This window comes from Rattus norvegicus, chromosome 15 (genome assembly GCF_021556685.1).
Source record: "Rattus norvegicus strain SHRSP/BbbUtx chromosome 15, alternate assembly SHRSP_T2T, whole genome shotgun sequence".
Lineage (NCBI taxonomy): Eukaryota > Metazoa > Chordata > Mammalia > Rodentia > Muridae > Rattus > Rattus norvegicus.
In genome coordinates this window covers 6578680-6597491 of record NC_141548.1, presented here as the reverse complement: position 1 = coordinate 6597491, position 18812 = coordinate 6578680, and the positions used below count along the sequence as shown (strand labels likewise).

Sequence of the window (18812 nt, the reverse complement as noted above, 5' to 3'; positions counted from 1 at the left end):
TGTGAGTGGTCAAATTGGAGTTTAAAGCATCCCAGACAAAACCATGGCAAATTATATAACAGAATTATTGGAAAAATATGCATAATAGTATAGAGGATAGCTATCTGCCCAGCTCTTGTGCTGATTAAGGATTATCATAGATATAAAGCTAGTGTGAATCTTTTATCCAGAAACTAACTGGGCAAAGGATGGGCAGAAATCCATGGTTGGGATCAAATACTTTCTACACACAAAACCAGATTCAGCACCTAGAATTACAATCTTCCCAAGCCCAGATAACTACAGACCAGCATAGAAACACAACCAGTAACAGCCAGGGCATTCAAATCTCTATTAGAGCCCATCAACACTATGACAGAAGGCCCTGAATATGTCAACATGACTGAAGAACAAGAATAAAACAGACTGTAAAACAGCATTTGCACATATGGGAGAGGCCTTTAAAGAGAAAGTAAAGAAATGTGTGAAAACACTAACTGTGGAAGGAAATGAATGAAGGAAACCTAAACAGAGAGATGTGGATGAGTAAAATGTAGGAACTCAAATAGTCTCTCAGAGGCAGACCTTAATAACAGACTCCAACAGATGGAATAGAGAACCTCAGGCATTGAAGAGATGATAGAAGGAATGGATACGTAGATAGAGGAAATCTTAAATCCAAAGGGAGGAAAAGAGTGGAGGGGGAAAGGAATAAAGGAAAAGCAAAGGAAGAAAGGAAGGAAGGAAGTCAATCCTGGAAGAAAACATCCAAGAAATAGACAGGATTTTTCTGCAAAATAACAAATATAATAATGATAAAGACAATAAAGTATATAGGAAGGATGAAAATAAACTTGGGTCAAAGGCAAATAAAACAAAAAAAACAAAAACAAAAACCAACAAACAAACAAACAAACAAAAATTCACAACAAAATCATAGAAGAAAATGTCCTTAACTTAAACAAGAGACTCATCAAAGTAAAAGGAGCACACAGTATGAAATAGACTGGAGTGGAAAAGAAATTCCCCTGGGCATATATTACCTAAGACAGTAAACATGGAGAACAAATAAGTGTAATAAAAGCTGCAAGGGAAAAAGTACTGGTAACATACAAAGTCAGTCCTCCTATCAGAATCACACATTACTTCTCGCTACAGGCCCTAAAAGCCAGAAGAGCCTGGATAGATGCACCGAAGACTAAGAGACCAGACTAATAAAGTTGGATTTTAGTTGACCCAAGGGCCTCACTTCTTTTATCACATACAATATTATTAGATACTTTCTAAAATTGCCTTCAGAGCTTCCTTGAGGAAGCCTGAGGAGCTTAAGACCTCTGATAAAGTATTTTGTACAAAAGTACCTGCTTCCTTTTTCCTTATTTCTACTACAGCAGGATGGAGGCAAAGTTTTTTGCAAACTACTTTTAATAAGTAGCCCACATCATAGTTAATGGAAGAGAAAAGTTATTAGGATGTGGGGAAGAGGACCTGTTCAGCAATAGTTCTTCAGGAACGAGCTTGTTTTTCTTTGGCAGCAGTTCAGGACAACAGCAACCAGCAAACCTGACTCCAGAGGGGATTTCTCAGGGGAGGAAAGCAGGAGTGTGGTGGAAACATTGTGGCAGCGGCTGTGCAGACTCAGGAGCTCCTGCTCAAGCTGCAACAAAGCACCCTGTGCTCTGAAGCACAGCAGCTTAGCCAGTTAGCTGGAGACCTGGCTCTCCCACTGCCTGCCTTACCTGGAATCCGCACAGGATACAAGAGGACAAACAACTGTGCCCAAGCTAAGCAGGCAGCGCAAAAGCGCCTGTGAAGGACCCGCAGGCACCACCTTAGTCAGCTTCATCAGAGCAGAGAGTCTAAAGTCTTTTCCTCCTTCAAGCATGGCACCCCAGCCCATTTTCTTTCATTCCCTGCCTTTATTTTGATGGCTTCTACTTCCCTTCATAAGTTTGTCATTTAGTTTCTTTTCTCTCTTTTTTGTTTCTTTGTTACTTTCTTTCTATCAACTAATATAAAGGACCAGCAATTTGATATTTCTAACCTAATATTTGCTGTGGTTAATGCCGTACATATTTGCACATTAAAATTCTTTTTTCTTGCATTTGCCACACTTTAATTGGACTCATTAGCTTAGCTCAATTTCGGTTCTTGGGTTTTCTGAGGTAAGTGAATGTTGGGGTGACCTCATTCCCAACTCCTGATCCTTGTGCCTCTAAAGTCAAATGCTTATGAATTTTCAAAGTTTTCTTTGCCAGTGGATATGTGTGTGTCTGTGCATATATGTGCCACAATATTCAATCCATGTTTGTACCATGGGTCCCAGGTATTGAACTCAGATAATCATACTAGGGTAGCAAGTTCTTTTACCTGCTAAGGACCTTGCTGCTATTGCCCAAGTGTGTGTGTGTGTGTGTGTGTGTGTGTGTGTGTGTGTGTGTCTGTGTGTGTGTCTAATTTTCATATATGTATACACCATATATTGCGCCTATCTCTTTGATGTCCCAGCTTTCCTGTAGGTCTCTTCCGGCTTGCACGGATACCACTCCTTGATTCCTCCCTCTAAATGGCCGTGCTACCTTTTTGCCTTGCTCTGATGCTGGTCACTGACAACTTGAGGAAGGTAAAAAGTGCCTAGTGTGTTAGTGAAGCAGGCCTTTGAATGTCGCTCTGAGGGGTTTTGGGGAGAGAATCGACGTAAAGCTCACTCTGAATGGTGGTAACACCATAACTCTCAGGCCAGGTGCCTGCACTAAATGGCACAGAGAGGAAGCTAAGAGCTAGAATTTCCCTATTTCTGCTCCCTGCTCCACCCACATGGAAAGAGTCTCATTCACATCCTGCCAGCCAGTCCACTTCTACCAACTGCACCTCTCACGGCTACACTCACCCCTTCTAGGACGGAGTCTGTGCTTCCCGACTCTGAGCCAATGGAACCCTCCTTTCTTAAAATGCTTCTGTGACAGAATGGGAAACACGACCAGTGCAGTCACTGCTTCGTTCTGCCCTTTGCAGTCTCCTCCCGCCTGGTTCCCTCACAGCCTTTCCAGTCCAATGTGTCTCCAAGAAAACAGGCTAAAGATTGCACCTTAATTCTCCTTTGACTTGTCTCTGGGAAGAGCCTTTTGCTACATCAGCCCAGGTAGAAGAGTGAAAGAGGAAAAAGAGAAGAGAAGACAGTAGATGGCCTAGGCAAGGGATAACTGAAGTTCTCCTTGTAACACAAGCTACTTCCCAAGATATTACCATTAATCCAGTTTCTGTGTCAATATGACCCCCAAAACCTAATCACCTATCATTAGAGCACATTTGCTGACACACTTTTATTGTGGTTAAATTTCTAATACATGCCTTTTGGAAACACATCTAAAAGTGGGATGGGCTTTTCCAGCTGGATTCATGACCTCCTCCCTCCCACTCAGCACCCATACTCAAATCTCCTGCGGACATCTTGTTTCCTAAACACAGGTGTGGCTGTCTGTTTTACTTTTCCCCATGGGATAGTTTAGTTAGAATGACCTGACCGCACCCGCCCATCAATGACTGGCTTTCTAGCTTTAATGACTTAGGAAAATTTCTGTTTGTTGATAATGGAAATCGCCCACTGTATAAAGTCATTTGCTCCTGCTCTCAAACAGAGGAAAAGAAAGAGAGAGAAGGTCTGCCTGCTGGGGATAGTCAAGGAAGGTCAAGTCCTGTTGGCAGATTTTTCAGCCTGCTGAGGTATGGAACCTTAAGAGAAGGTGTACCTGAGGCTTAAACTTCTATTGACCTTGGTGGAAAAAACGGAGAAGTTTGGGGAATGGGAATGAATGCATTGTTTATTTTAACAATTTGTTTCTGTCAGCTTGTGGTTATGCTTCCCACAGTGCTATAGTAAAATAGGGCTTTGAGAAATATGCTTCTTGTTGCCTTGTACCCACCAGCAGCCCTTTCATAACTGTGTCTTTCCTCTTCTTTTGGCCTTTCCTATTATGATCCTCATCTGCCCCTCAGAGGACCTTTCCACTTCCTACCTGTCAGTCCACCAAAGTAGGGCCATGCCGTTTCAGGAAACTGGAATTTCTGAAAAGCCCATTGAGTCTGGAAAGCAATATCCCCCAGGATATGTCCTGCAGCTCAGAGTAAGATGTTGCAAAAAGAGGAAAACTGACTGATCTCCCACTTTGTGCTTTCAAAAAGAACAAATACTTCAAAAACTTAGATTCTCCCTCCTCCCCATTACAGAATCTGACTTCAGCCCTGCACACTGTGCTCTCCTGGATCCGTGGATGCTAAGCTGCAGGTTCTGGAGATGCCAGCCCCTCAGATGAATTCAATGTCTGCTCAACTCAGTCCATTCATTCACAATGTCTTTGCGTCCACCAACCCAGATGCCCATCGCCGATCGAGAGGATTCCACGCAGCGGATCGAGTTCCAGCAAGCAGAAGGATCTTCAGTCACAGAGCACATTGCGGACCTTACCTGACACGCTGGACAGAACTAAGAGGTTAGTGAGAAACAAGTGTGTGTGAATACGATCCTATGCGCCATCTTCTGGGCAAATACCGAATTACATCCTATTACCTTCCTTTGGAGTCCGAGGCTTCCTTCTAGCCTCTCATGTGCCTCTGTTCAAGACATAGATGCAGATATTCAGAGCCAACCATTGGACTAAGCCTGGGGACCACAATGAAAGAGTTAGGGGAAAGTCTGAAGGAGATGAAGGGGATTGGAACACAATATGAAGAACAACAATATCAATTAACTGGAGCCTTCAGAGTTCCTTGGGACTAAACTACCAACTAAAGAGGATATGTGGTCCCGGCCACGGCTCCTGATACATAAAGTGTAGAGCATGTGTAGCAACAACTGGCTCATCTGACATCTCGGGGAAGGGAGGCAATTGGCCCTCTAGAAACTTGATGTCCCAGAGAAGGGGGATGCTAGAGGGGTGAAGTGGAAGTGGGTGGGTAGATGGAGGAGTGCCCTCTTAGAAACAAAAAGGACTGGGAGGGTATGGGGGTTCAAAGTGGAGAGATCAATGATGGGGATGACATTTGAAATGTAAACAAATAAAATGACTAGTGTAAAATAGATGGTGACAGATGTCTCCAAAAGGACTAGATATTCATTATCTGTAACAGGTTCATTGAAAGTCAAACTCCATAATTGTTGTGACTTACTTATTATTGAAATTTCACATAGATGAACCCAATCACCATTTTAACTTCTCTCCTTGCATTAGTTACCTTTATAAAACAATTTAAAAAGCAATTAGGGTTTCTACTCTCTTAGGCTTTGATACAGTGCCTCATTTTAGCTGTCCCTCTCTATGTTCCCTCCATTCCTGCCCTCTCCCTGTCTCCTCACATGTGACATTCCTGTTCTGACAGTGTCCCTCAGCAATCCATGAGTGAACTTGTACTTCCCTAAATGAGGACAGTCTGGCCCATGTCCCTAGACCCTTACACTAAACTGATCATACAGTCACACAGATTGAAGAATCAACAGCTAACATCCATATTTAAGTGAATATGTATCCCATTTGTCTTTTTCAGCCTGGATTACCGCATCCAGAATGACTTTTACTAGATCCATTCATTGTCCTGCATAGTGCATGCTTCCTTTTTGCCTTTTGTAATTGTGAAGCAGAAATGCAGTCTGTAAATGCACCATGTTTTCTTTATGCATTCGTCCGTTAAGGGACAACTTAAATATTTCCAAATTCTAAGTATTATAAACGAGCTTCACTGAACATGGGTGAGCCAAGGTCTCTATTCTAGGATGAACCAACATCTGGACATGAGACCTGGAGTTGTATCTTAAGGTATAACAATTTTCACCTTCCTGAAGAACCATCATACTGATATCCGAAGTTGCTGTAGAAGTTTGCCTTTCCACCAGGAGACTATGAATGTTCACCTTGCTCCATAACCCAGTCAGCTTGAGTTGTCACACGTGTTATTAACCTTGGTCATACTGACTAATATGAAAAGTGATCTCAGAGTAATTGTGATTTGCATTTGTGTGAAGTACAAGAATGATGAATATTTCTTATGAATTTCTCAGTCATTTGAGTTTTTTCTATTATGAATGTTGTGCTTAGATATGTAGCACATTTTAATTATTTTTCTTGATATATAGTGTTTTAGTTTTTCAAATACATTTTTATATTAGCCTGTTGGGCCCTACCTTGGAGTGTTTCCCTTCCCCCTCGCTGTGCCTTTCAGCCTGCTGTGGCCAAAAGTTGTTTACACTCTTGGCAGCTGCTCTAGGCCCCTGATTTGGGGCCAGGACCTTCCATGGCACCCATTCCTCTTGCTGAGCCTTTCAGCTTCTTATTGTTAAGAAGTTGTTTACGCCCCTGTGTTGGGGCCCGGACTTGCCACGATGCAGATTTTTCCTGTTTTCCTATTTTCCTGGTTGGGAATTTTCACCTGCTTTATTGTTTTTCCACGGCTTTTGCCTCTGGTATATAAGGAGATCTCAGTAAAGCCCGGACAGCATTCTTTTAACACGAATGACCCGAGTGTGTGTTTCTTCTTAACTCTTATAGGCCTATGCCTGGTCCTCAGTGTCCTGATAACACAGGCATCATCAAATGGAGATTTCACCAAGATCGGGAAAGAGAGGACAACCTGACGAGATGGTCCCAGGAAACCGGCCAGTGAAGGAGGGACATGTTGGGGAAAATGGGCCAGGAAAGGTCCCAGTAAGCAGGATACAGAAGCACCGTGGGCATTGAAAACACATGCAAAGAAAAATAAAGATTTGGGGTAGTGGTGAGTAAACCTTGTAAAAAGGGACAAGGTAATAATGGTCAAATGTTTTTGTGTCTGTGTTCTTTTAGATTTATGCTAAAATCTAGAGAAGCAAAGTCAATTCTCATAGATGCTTTTAGTCTTTGGACCCTGATTAGAGACAGTTTACACCCTAGATAAGAGAGAAAATGCTTTGAGAAAAACATTCCTCCCAGACTCTCCACAGATGCTTTGGCAAAAGAAGGAAAATGAGATTAAGCTTTTTAAGAGCTCTCCTAGGGACATCCTGCCTCCTTGCTGGCTCCTATTGGAGAAGTGCTCATTTCTGGTTCTGGGTCCTTTAGGTAGGATATCTGGGTCCCTTTGGTGGGACACCATCTAGCTCCTTCCCTCTATGTCTATTGTCTGTCCTTGGTGCACCAAGCTGTCCATGGGTGTCAGTTTATGTCTGGGTTTTGCTTCTCGTTGCTTGAATGTTTTGTGTTTCATGTTTAAAAGAAAAAATGGTGAAAACTTTAAATGCTGGTTGATTCTCCCCTTGATTAAGTTTTAAGTCCTTTCAAGAAATAACAAATAAATAAAAACCGTTTCAATTGACCTTTGGAGCCCTACATCCCTAGGATAACTGGTTATCTCTGGTGTTAACTATTATGCATGTCCCTGACTGGATCAGGCCTCAATGGAGGAATGTAGCTAGGAGCCTAGGTCTGTCCCTGGGGAAGCTCCCCAGGGGGCTGGCTAAATAGATTAAATAGACTAAATACACTAGCTGGTCTTAAAGGTGCCAGCAGCTTCAAAGCTTCTATGGTAAGGGAGCTGGTGTCTGTTTCTCTTAGAGAAATCTGTGACTGTGATTATTGGATTCAACAGGTAACAAGGTGCTTCATTTAAAATGATAGCTACAAAAAGTAAAAATGGTATTTGATCTAAATACTAAAGATATGTATAATCACTTCATTTTTTTTCTGTTTGGTTTTAAATGTATAATACGCTCTACATGTCTTGGCTATAGGTCCCTGGCCTTTTTTTTTTTTTTTTTTTGGTTCTTTTTTTCGGAGCTGGGAACCAAACCCAGGGCCTTACACTTCCTAGGCAAGAGCTCTACCACTGAATTAAATCCCCAACCCCAGGTCACTGGCTTTTAAGTTATTGGGTATGGTTAAAATTTTTAACATTGGTAACAGAAAGTTGGCTTAAAACTGGAGTCATTCAAGACAACACGTGGCATGAGCCAACCCAGGGAAACATGTCTAGATTGGGATATATTTTAATATAACTCTTATCATGGAAACTGGACTTATAAAAGAATTTAGGGAAATGTCTCTTTGCTGAGGTATTAGAGCCTGCACCATCGTTTTTTCATATGCAAGGCTTGGCTGCCATACTTTATAGCATGAGGAATGGACTTGGTGTTTTGGAGAGACTGGATTTTGGAGGATAGATAGTTTGGTGGAGGGTGAGTTTTGCTTTCCAAAGTTATGGCTGTGCTCTGGGGTTAGGAGGGAAACTTAAATATTGTGGCTAATGATTGCCAGTGTTACATTGACTACAGTTTACAGTCTGATCACAGACAGACTCGGGATTCTAACTCACACATATTTGTGCTTAAAAAAAAGTCAAACAGGTGGAGACTGTGACAAGGGTTGATGAGGCTATGGAACTCAGAAGAGCATTACAGCCCGGTTGCTTACTGCAACTGCTATTTCAGGAAATACATATAGAATGATTATAGGTTTAAGAGATTGTTTTTATGCTGTTTCTTGCACTCTTGGGTTGATGTGAAATATTTCATTTCTTGTGTTTCCTTGGGTTTTGTTGACTTGACCATACATTTGTATGGCTTTTCGAAAGAAAAATGTATTCATTTTTATTTATTTTGGTGAATTGTTCTTTGTATGACTTTTGTCTGTGGTTCGTCTGAATGCAGTTCCCGCGGTGGCCAGAGGAGGGCACCAGATACAGAGTTATAAATGATGGTTAAGCACCCTGTAGGTCCTCAGAGTGAAGCCAGCAGGTTGCCCAGGTGTGCACCATGATGTGCTACAGTTTCTCTACTTCCTCCTGCTCTTCCTTGGCCTGCAGCACCTCTGCATTCTGCCCCTCCATGGCTCTCGCTTGGGTCTCAGTTCCCTCACTTTTGGGGATTTTAACTTTAAGAATGGACAGAAAGATTACAATTTGATGTTTGCCCTATACCTGAGAAGCTTTTTTGCCAGGAAAAGGGAGTTTCCATTGCACAAAATGGGATGGTAAGGCCAAGATTTCAGGAAAAAACATGGGTGAATATATTGAAACCATGACCCCTCTCAAGGTACACTCCATGAAACAACAGGTCCAGCTTGCATACATTTAAAGGTGTAGGAAAAAAATATTGGCCTCTGGGGAACAGTAACAACTGTAGAAATTGGACTATATGTCACATACACGGACCCTGGGTTTATACATTTCAGGATGAAGAATATCCCTCATCCACGGTCTTTAGATCTTTGGCTGTTAACAAAGATGTTCTATCCATTTCAAGGCCTGATACAACTCTCCCTCTCCTCAGCAACTGAGTTGTAATGAAGGAGTGAGAACTCTAAAGCTCTGGAAGGAGAGTGTGCGAATGTGTGTTCCTGGTTCAAAAGTGAGTCTCTGGAAAAGCCACTGCAGAACCTGGTCAGTCTGGTAGAGGTAGTTAGCAAGTAAGCTATGGCATTTCCCAGTGACATCACTGGTTGTGTCTTCCCTGGAAATTCTCTTGTATCCAGGAGACACTAGAATCTTCTGTGATGTCAGCAGTGTTGTGGTGACACCAACTGCCTGAGCGATTTCCCTTCATTTCCTAATGGGTTCCCGAGGAGGCATGTTCTCCAGGATCCTCAGTCTCTTTCGGAGGGACAATCATATCCATGCAGGCACCAGACCAAGGCAGAGGGAGGCCAGCCTTCTATCATGTTGGAGAAGAAGACGAATGGAAAGGTCCTTGAGGAGGTCAAGTGAGTACTGGGCAGGGCAAGGGGGATTCCTGGAGGAGGTTGGCTTGAGCTGGTCCTTCCAGGAGTAGGATGTATGATTTAGAGCCTCAGTCTTCCTAAATGGCTGACCCAGATTCAACAATTTCTGATCATTAACCAAGAACTGTTATATGTCAAGGGGCTTTCCTTGGATCTCTTTAATATCATGGGCAGTGTCAAAGAATACCAGGATGAGCCTTTATAAGAATAACACAGTGTCTCTCCCAGGATCGGCTGTTGAAACACTTCATTCTCAGCAGTGTCCTGTAGATTACGTGGGTAATTGATGCCAAGAGGGATACTCTCCTGGTCATATATCAAGGTCTCAGTTACTTTGTCCTTGAACACACATGATTAGGGATTCAAGATGTTAAGCAGTTTGAACTCAAGGACTTACCTGCCTCACATCAGACATTAGCTGAGAAGGTCCTCCAATTCTTCTTGTTTAGGCCAGCTTTAGAATTTCAGTGCCAGAGGAATGGCTTTAGGAGGTGTGATCTATATCTATGATGGCATATGTTATCCTATGGGAATAGGGACCTAGCTGAGTTCAGCTTAAAGATAGCTTTCTTGCTCTGTCAGGGATTCACTGTATCTGTAGAACTGTTCATCCTCAGACTTCTGTTTTAGACTAAGCATAGTTTTCCTTGACACTGTGTCCACATACATGCCTGTTCACTGGTGTTTATCTACCTACAGAGTCTGATCAGAAGGCATCGTCCCAACCCTCCATGACACCTGTTGAGGAGGAGAGAATGAAGTGTCTGGAGAACCTCAAAATTGCTCTCCAGAAGATGCAGAAGGAGAGAGATGAACTCAGGAGAATCCTGGCAGATTACCCGGGAAAGAATTTAAATGACAGGTAGTCACAATGCAACTTCTGTTAAATCCACATTTCCTCACATCACAGTAGGCTACAACTCCAGGGTGTCCTCATGGTCAAAATCACTTTCCTGGTTACATCAGAATGTGAAGTTCAGATGGGAATGAGATGGTGGCACAGGATATTTTAATTCCTACAAACGTAAATCATAGCCTGTGGCCTGAATCACAGTCTGGGAATGAGGGTAGTAGTGTGTGAGCTCTCATTGTGTGATTTAAGGAGACTGGACAGGTGTTGGCTTGTGGGAATTTCTAGGTGCTCTGATTATGACCAATCATTGTTGTAATTGACGTGGAGGTGCTTTGGGTTCAATAGGTCCTGTGAAGAGCTGGAGGGACCCAATCCCACTTGCTGCCTCACAGTGTGTGACTAGACTGACAACAGGGTATCATTGGTTTTCTCTGATTTTATTCATTGTATGTGGAAATAATGCCACATCCTTGTATTTATTTGGCATTCTAATTGTATTTGAGAGTGGGAGAGAGAGAGAGAGAGAGAGAGAGAGAGAGAGAGAGAGAGAGAGAGAGAGTGTTTTGTGTGAGTTTGTGTGTGTGTATGCATGTGTGAGTGCGTTTGTGTGTATCACTTAAGATCTGGGTATTCTATGTTCTGATTTGGCCTGAGAATTATCCTGTGTCAATTTCCATGGCATGATGATGATGAGGGTGAGAGCCTCACTGTGAGCAGTAGAACATTTCACATCTGCTCAGGTGGACGCACATGGGAATCTCCTGGTGCGTGTTATAAATTCTTTTCCCTGTAAATGATGTTCATGTACATTTGGGTTTTCTTGTAGCAATAGATTGTATGATTGAGAATTGTTACCTAAGAACAGGAGAATAGTCTTCATGGGTTTAAGTTGGAGCCTGGATTGTGGCACAGGGTCCTCAAATGTTCTTGGCAAGCTAGTCTATTCCTTCAAACACCCTCAGGGAGCTCAAGCAAATCAGCTCCCTCCTTTTGTTTGCTGGCACTGCTGTCCCTGTGTCCATAATAATAAACTTATAAATACCAAATGGACCCAGTACCAAGGGGCAAGAGTGTGGCATTCCTAGGCTGGGGTAGTTCAGGATTCAGTCTGAATTCATGTAATTCTTGAATCCTTCATTCATAATGTTATTTCATCCTTGGACCATGCCTTACCACAGGATCAACTTTGAGTCCGAGATGCTCACGATGCAGCACGAGGAAATGATGACCGACATGAAGAAAATGAGCGAGCAGGTCAATAGAGCTTTGGTCAAATGTACACACCTCACACTGGAAAATGACTGGTACTGGTGAGTAACTTACAAGGCTGTGACCCCAGCACTAGGCACAGCATGTGTCAGCCCATTCTTATCTGTGAAGTAAAGTGAGGATCAGGCTTTATAGTGTTTGAAGCAACCAGGAAGCCTGTGTCTAAGGAAGGCTCTAGGACACACAGGACACAGAAAGATTGGCCTCCAAGCAACATTCTAATAAAATGGACAAATAAGCACACATAGGGATTATGTCCTCCTCTGGGAAAAACTTGAATCAATCGTGTCAGGTTTTTGAGAAGTGCACTGAGTCTTCTGGAATGTGGCTCTTTTCTCCATTTGACCTGACTCTAGGTCATGCTCCATGGCTACTGTGGACTTGGACTATAATCTGGGGCTCTCTTTGGATCAGGACCCTAGAAGGAGTAATGGACTTTGAGACGTGGGAGGAAGTTGGAGACTGTCTGGGAGTCACCATTTTTTCTTTGTGTCTCAGCCGCAGCTTCTGCCCCCTCCTAACTGAGTTGTTTGAGCTGAAGAACAATGGCCAGAGAGCACGGAATGAGAACAGGGAGCTTCTATAGGAACAGATTGCACTGGAAGAGTCCATTAAGGAAACAACAAGGATCTGTGGGGAAGCCAGTATGAAAATCCCTGTATCAAGCAGCCTCAGGTAGGATGAATGACGCATCAAGGTCAGGTTTTCCGGATATCTAAGCATAAACCAAGTCAAACCAGTTTAACCTTCTCCAACTTATCCAGACGCTCTCCTAGGACTCATCCAGTTGTTCAGTAGTTCTGTGGTGTTAGCTTCATGCAAGAAACTGGAGGATTGACAACCAAATCCTCCTGCTCAACTAGAAAATGCATTTCCTTAAGGGGGATCTGTTGATCACACACTGCACACTTACATGCCATTATGCTAGAGGGATGCCATGTGGTAGCCGTCTTTGTAGTGCACAGAACTGATTAGAGTTCAGTTCAATTGCCAAAAGAACGGCTCTCATTGTCAATTATGATGGGGCTTGTGGACTTTCTCTCCTTTTCCCCGTACATTGAAAATCTTCCCTTCTGCCCGTCTAAATCGTGGTTTACAGTGACAGAGCTTGAGAAGCAGTTTGTCCGTCCTGTTTTATGTCAGTGTTTTAGTGTTCTTTCCTGTGGCTTATGTCCTGGAGCTGACTGGATGAACAGGGATGTAAGAAAGACTTCTCTCAGGGTGAGGGTTTGTGTGAGATACGTGAGGATTAGAGGGAAATTTTTCTCCAACTCTTTCAACCTAGTGTGCCCAAGGAGTACATTCCCTACACAGGTTTACTCTATAAGGGATGGATAGCAATGTCTAAGCTCTCACTTGAAACATTTCCTTTGCCTCATCTGTATTCAACAATATATATATATATATATATATATATATATATATATATATATATATATATATATATATCGATAGAGAGGTAGAGAGATAGAGAGAGAGGGAGGGAGAGAGAGAGAGAGAAGAGGAAACACAATTTTTCCAATTAGTTTTAAACTGTTCTTAATGGGGTCTTGATCACTATTGAAATTATTACAGTGGGAAAACTATTCATCAACATTGACATTACTTGGAGAAAACTCAGGAATGTGGTACAGGGATGTTAGGAGAGGCTGCTGTGTGTAATCCATGTACCTCAGTGTCAAAACTGATGACTGAGGGCTCTTCTGCCTTCTTTGCTCTCGGTGTATAGTAACACTGGAAGGTCACGTGCTTGTTGTATCTTCTCAACATCCAGGTTATGTTAATCATTAACCTGCCACCACTTTCTCTCCAGATTGGCCTAAACTTGGTTGAATATACCTTGGCTTTGGAGTTTGGGCTGGAATTTGTTAATTGAAAGATTAATTTGCTTAGAGTTGAATCTTCAGGCAGAAGATGTCCAGGAGTTATGCTGAGGTGGAATCACATCTTTGCCTCAGACAGAAACTCAGGCTCAAAATAGTCCAAAGCACTCAGCCTGTGTTGTGTTGTGGCACTCTTAACCATTGTTATTCAAAATCATTTGATCTGAGTGAAAATCATTTGTAAGGAGGGTTTAGGAAAGTGATGACCCTCAGACATTGCTGGAGGTGTCAAATGGGTAGCCCTGTGAGAAACCATGTACAACTCTTGAGAAAGTTCAACCTTTTGACACAGCGATTCCGGAACAAGTAGTAGGTGTTAGCAGAGAAACTGTGGCACATTAGTGTTTTAGTGGTTCACCTCAGAGCAGCCATGAAACAAAATTATCCAGATGTTCACCAGTCAGAAAGTGAAAAGGTACAATGTTGTCCAGCCCTTCCATGGACTGTGGCTGAGTTTGATTATACCTTCCAGCATTTGGGTTTGAATTAGTCAGCCTTATCTTACTCGAATTATACCTGATAGCATCCCATTACAAGTTTTACCTTGGATTGTGGTTATGGAGATTTCCTAGCTGTTTGTTCTGATAGTTTGGTTCCCCTGTCAGGTACTGTATGGTAAAGGGACCTCATATTGAAAAATGCAGCTCACTTTGCTTGCACTGGGAAACAGTGAGCAGAGGACTGAAGAGGCTCACATGCCCCCACCCAGTGCTCTGTTGCCTGAAATCAGCCTCCTGTGCACAGCCTTGTGACCTTGCTAAGCAGGCTTGGCTAACAGGCCTAGATGTCACATTTCTAATTTCTGATTTTCAGGGGAATACACTTTATTGGCTGAGCTGTCTTTAGGCTATGCTCACTGTGTACTTACCCCATTCCAGGTTTTTTTTTTTTATGCCACAATAGTAGACTGGGTGATCTCTTCTATTACCATTAAGTGGGAAACTAACCACATTCTGCAAAATATTCTGCTTGTGTGTGTGAACAAATATATTTGGGTGAGTTCAAAAGTGTGTATGTCTGGGTGTCTGTCTATCTGAGTCTGTATACATGCCTCTCTCCATGGACAAAATAATCTAATGACCAGGATGAGGAGAGAATGGAAGAAAGTCTGCAGGATCCCCTGAATCAGAAAAAACTGGTCACTGAGCAAAAGGCCTTGTCTGAGAAGATGCAGCACCATTTCGGTGTCACTGAGATGGTTTGAAAGCACAGGATGAGAGGACCCAAGTAGATTAGCTATACTTATAAACTGTCTTATTGGGTGTGTGACTTCCTACATAGTTCTCAGCATCTGTCAGCTAGGAGCAGCTCAGAATATTATTCTTGTCCATTTTAAAAGAAATTTCTTCCATGAAGTGTATGTGATCCATAGAGATTCTGGCTACTGTGTACTGATCCCTCCAGTCTGAGCTCTCTAGTATTATCTGAGCCCAGTGCCTTTAAGTCTCCCCACAAATAGTTTTACGATACCCATAAACAAAGGAGTGGTATAGTTTATTTTCTGCATGAGTATCTCCTTTAGAGTTCAATGCCTACCCTTGGCAAGATTTCCATGCAGCATATTCTTGCCAAATATAATATCACTTCGGTGTGCATGTACTTCTTGAAATATTGTTTCTCTGGGTCTTTGCAGGTATTGAGGTTGTGATGTGGACCCCAGGCATTTCCCTGCATTGGAGGAATAATAATAGTCTTCATTTCAGAGATGGCCAGGCTTCCAAGGCCTTCCTATTGTTTTCTAGGTTGTTCATATCTCTCCTCACCTGACATTTAGACATTGCTACATGATATTAAAATATAATATATATGTACCATTGGATTTATCTGCTGTTCACTGTTCAATTTTTAGCATTTTGAAAAGCTGGGAAAATATGCAGGCCTGTGGGATCTCTTACCCTTCTCTCTTGGGCATGAGAGAATGACCTCAGATGAAAGATCATCCTGCATTATCCTGCTGAATTGTGCTGCTGTGTATGGGATAAGTGACATGGCAGGTCCTCACCAGGTCTTTTCCACCCCTAGGTCTGAACACTGCAGCAGAAGCTTTCCCAGGGCCCAGACCAGGACTACAGCTCTCAGAGACAGAACTGTCCACCAGGAGCACTGAGGGTGCAAAGATTGACACCACCTCCCACATCTCAGTCCTTGTAACCGTACAAATCTTGGGCTAAATTTGAAAGACCTTGAGATGTGGCCTGGAACACGCCTCACGTTTAACCTTTTGACGACTTGTCCATCAACAACCAACCACTCCGAGTGAGGCAGGTCTACATTCCTCTTGAGGAGATTTTTACCATCTTACCTGCCGTTCTGCTGTGTTTGCAAGGCCAGCAACAGGCTGGAGTTATATGTTGAAGAATCAGCAGGAATTGAATGCTGACTAATTTACTTGTTATATTTGTTTTTAGTTTGAAGTTTGGTTTTATGCATTTGGTTTTATTTGTTTACGTTTGAAGTTTTTTTATTTATTTGTTAACTTTAGATTTTTAATTAATATGCTATATTCTTAAGGCTATATACATTGAACTCATTGACTCCGCACTTTAAAATGTTCTCGAATAAATTAATTTTTGCCAATAAATAAAAATGTGACCTTTAACCCTTCACTGACAATACCGTCCTGAGTCGTGTGTGGTTCTTCCTCCTGTAACAGCATAAGTGTAAGGCAACAGTGGTGTTCTGCAAGTCTCATGCAGCTTAGGCTTCACCATCAGTTCACAGCAGCCAGAACTGCACAGGAAACTGTGATCTTGATGTAGACAGTGTGTCGTGCTCTGTGGATCCCACATACATGACGAAAATTATCCTTGCTTTATCCTTGTGCTCACAAATTTAGCTTCCTTTATAATGACAAACAAAGGAGAAACACAAGTATTTCTCTAATACATTAGAGGAAATAAAAACATTCAGTATAGGAATATAAAAAGCGATCAGGACACACAGAGCTGTATGCCTCTGCATTCCTTATAATAAAGCATCGGTTATAACTGCACATTTATTGAATTCCAGCAATTTTGGAGGAACGATATTTTTAAATTTTTTATTAGATATATTTCTTTACTTACATTTCAAACGTTATTCCCCATCCTTGTTTCCTTCCTTAAGCCCCCATTCCCTTCCCTCTCCCTTCCCCATATGTGTATCCCCTATACATCCCCCTTATTGTTCACCACTATTCCCCTGCACTGCCCCTGGAACATTTTCTTTATTGTTTTTGTTGGTTTGTTTGTTGTTATTCTTTTTCTCCCATTTTTATTAAATTGGGCATTTCTTATTTACATTTCAAATGTTATTCCTTTTCCCGGTTTCCTGTCCATCAGCCCCCTAACAACTCCCCTTCCCGTTCTAAATGAGTGTCCCCTCCCCGTCCAACCCCCATTACTGCCCTCTCCAACATTCCCTACACTGGGGGTTCAACCTTGGTAGTACCAAGGGCTTCCCCTTCCACTGTTGCCCCAACAATGCTATTTACTGCTACCTACGCAGGGTCAGTCCATGTGTAGTCTTTGGGCAGTGGTTTGGTCCCTGGAAGCTCTGGTTGGTTCTTATGGGGTTGCAAGCCCCTTCAGCTCCTTCAATCCTTTCCCTAGTTCCTCCAATGGGTGTCCCGTTCTCAGTTCAGTGGTTCGCTTCAGGCATTTGACTCTGTATTTGACATGTTCTGGCTGTGTCTTTCAGGAGAGATCTATATCCGGTTCATGTCAGCATGCACTTCTTAGCTTCATCTATTTTATCTAGTTTTGGTGGATATATATCCATATCTATATCTATATCTATATCTATATCTATATCTATATCTATATCTATATCTATATCTATATCTATATCTATATATCTATATATCTATATATCTATATCTATATATCTATATCTATATCTATATCTATCTATCTATCATCTATCTATCTATCTATCTATCTATCCATCTATCTATCTATATGGACCACATGTGGGGCAGGCTCTGAATGGCCGTTCCTTCATTCTCTGCCCTAAAATTTTCCTCCCTATCCCCTCCTGTGAATATTTTTGTTCCCCCCTTAAAGAAGGAGTGAAGCATCCACATTTTCGTCATCCTTCTTGAGTTTCATGTGGTTTGTGCCTTAGATCTTGTGTATTTCGAGTATAACTAAGAGGCGAGGATGTAAAAGAATCAAATGAATAGCTTGAGGCCAGAGGTTAGTGGTGAACACCAGAGGGAAAGATCATTCTTCCAGAAAGAATTGGCAGGTTTCTGGTAACTCAGCTTTACCAGACTACTTGTCTTGGGTCCACAGAACTCTCTGAGTTGCCAACACCAAGGTATGTTACGCCTACATACACTGGACAGTGTAGAAGGAGATGTCAAAGCCAGATGTCACATTTACACCTATGTAAATAAAAAATAGAGATCATTTACCAAGAAAGGATTGCATACAGGTAGCCAACGCTATGATAAATTATGGGAACCTGAATTAACTGACACATGGCCTCCTAGAGTCAGATAAAAGTACCTGCTTGTTTTTATTGATACCCTTTCTGGGTGAGTAGAAGCTCACTACATCGGACTGAAACTGATCATAGAGCAACTAGAAAGCTCTGCTAGGAACTTTCCTCCTAATTTTGCCACTTACTAAGAATGCTGTCCTATAATAGCCCAGCTCTCACGGCCAAAGCCTATGAATAACAGTCAAAGATGTATGAATAGTTTGGAGTCTTTGTTGTGCAGAATTCTGGGTAGGTGGAAATAATGAACAAGACATTAAAGAAGACACTAAGAAAACTCTCATTAGAGTCCAGGAAAGGTGGAAAGGCTCTTTTCTTATTTTGGGCCTGCTGTACTCCATACAAGGAGGGATTGAACCCTATAATATTATATTTAGAATACACGCCCCATTGCTTCTAAGTCTTAGAGATCAGCACTTGGCAGAATTCTTCAACTATTTTATTCTTGAAATCCTGTCTGTCCAGTTCTCTGTAAAGTCTATTACTTTGACTATCAGAGAGACCCAGTGAACCTCTAAATCTATCTACAATATCCCCTAATTTGGACCTGGTGGTAGTGGGCAACGAAAAGGACAATGAAAGCAATTTGCAATGAACTTACGTGGC

At 42.1% G+C, this 18812-nt stretch overlaps 1 protein-coding gene across 5 annotated transcripts; it reads left to right on the top strand.

The window, feature by feature from the left end:
- Positions 1-3615: 3615 nt before the first annotated feature.
- Positions 3616-16336, top strand: LOC148000745 (disks large homolog 5-like). Of its 5 annotated transcripts, none has more exons than XM_087587158.1 (9): positions 3616-3702; positions 4207-4469; positions 6519-6744; positions 9272-9349; positions 9474-9701; positions 10419-10581; positions 11751-11882; positions 12340-12516; positions 15747-16336. In XM_087587158.1, the coding sequence occupies exons 5-8, from the start codon at positions 9551-9553 to the stop codon at positions 12425-12427; spliced, it is 534 nt and encodes a 177-aa protein (XP_087443284.1). In that variant the 5' UTR covers positions 3616-3702; positions 4207-4469; positions 6519-6744; positions 9272-9349; positions 9474-9550; the 3' UTR covers positions 12428-12516; positions 15747-16336. The 5 variants fall into 5 exon arrangements, with proteins under 5 accessions (XP_087443284.1, XP_087443280.1, XP_087443281.1 ...); XM_087587157.1 differs by having other exon boundaries at positions 3617-3702; positions 4353-4469; XM_087587154.1 differs by having other exon boundaries at positions 4353-4469; positions 6519-9701.
- Positions 16337-18812: the final 2476 nt, after the last annotated feature.

What these genes read in the sequence shown, in the direction of transcription:
- LOC148000745 (XM_087587154.1), top strand. Translation starts at nt 9,551, where the DNA reads ATGGGTTCCCGAGGAGGCATGTTCTCCAGGATCCTCAGTCTCTTTCGG. An exon ending in GGAAAGAATTTAAATGACAG is followed by an intron (nt 10,582 to 11,750) that starts GTAGTCACAATG and finishes GCCTTACCACAG; the next exon opens with GATCAACTTTGAGTCCGAGA. An exon ending in CTGGAAAATGACTGGTACTG is followed by an intron (nt 11,883 to 12,339) that starts GTGAGTAACTTA and finishes TTTGTGTCTCAG; the next exon opens with CCGCAGCTTCTGCCCCCTCC.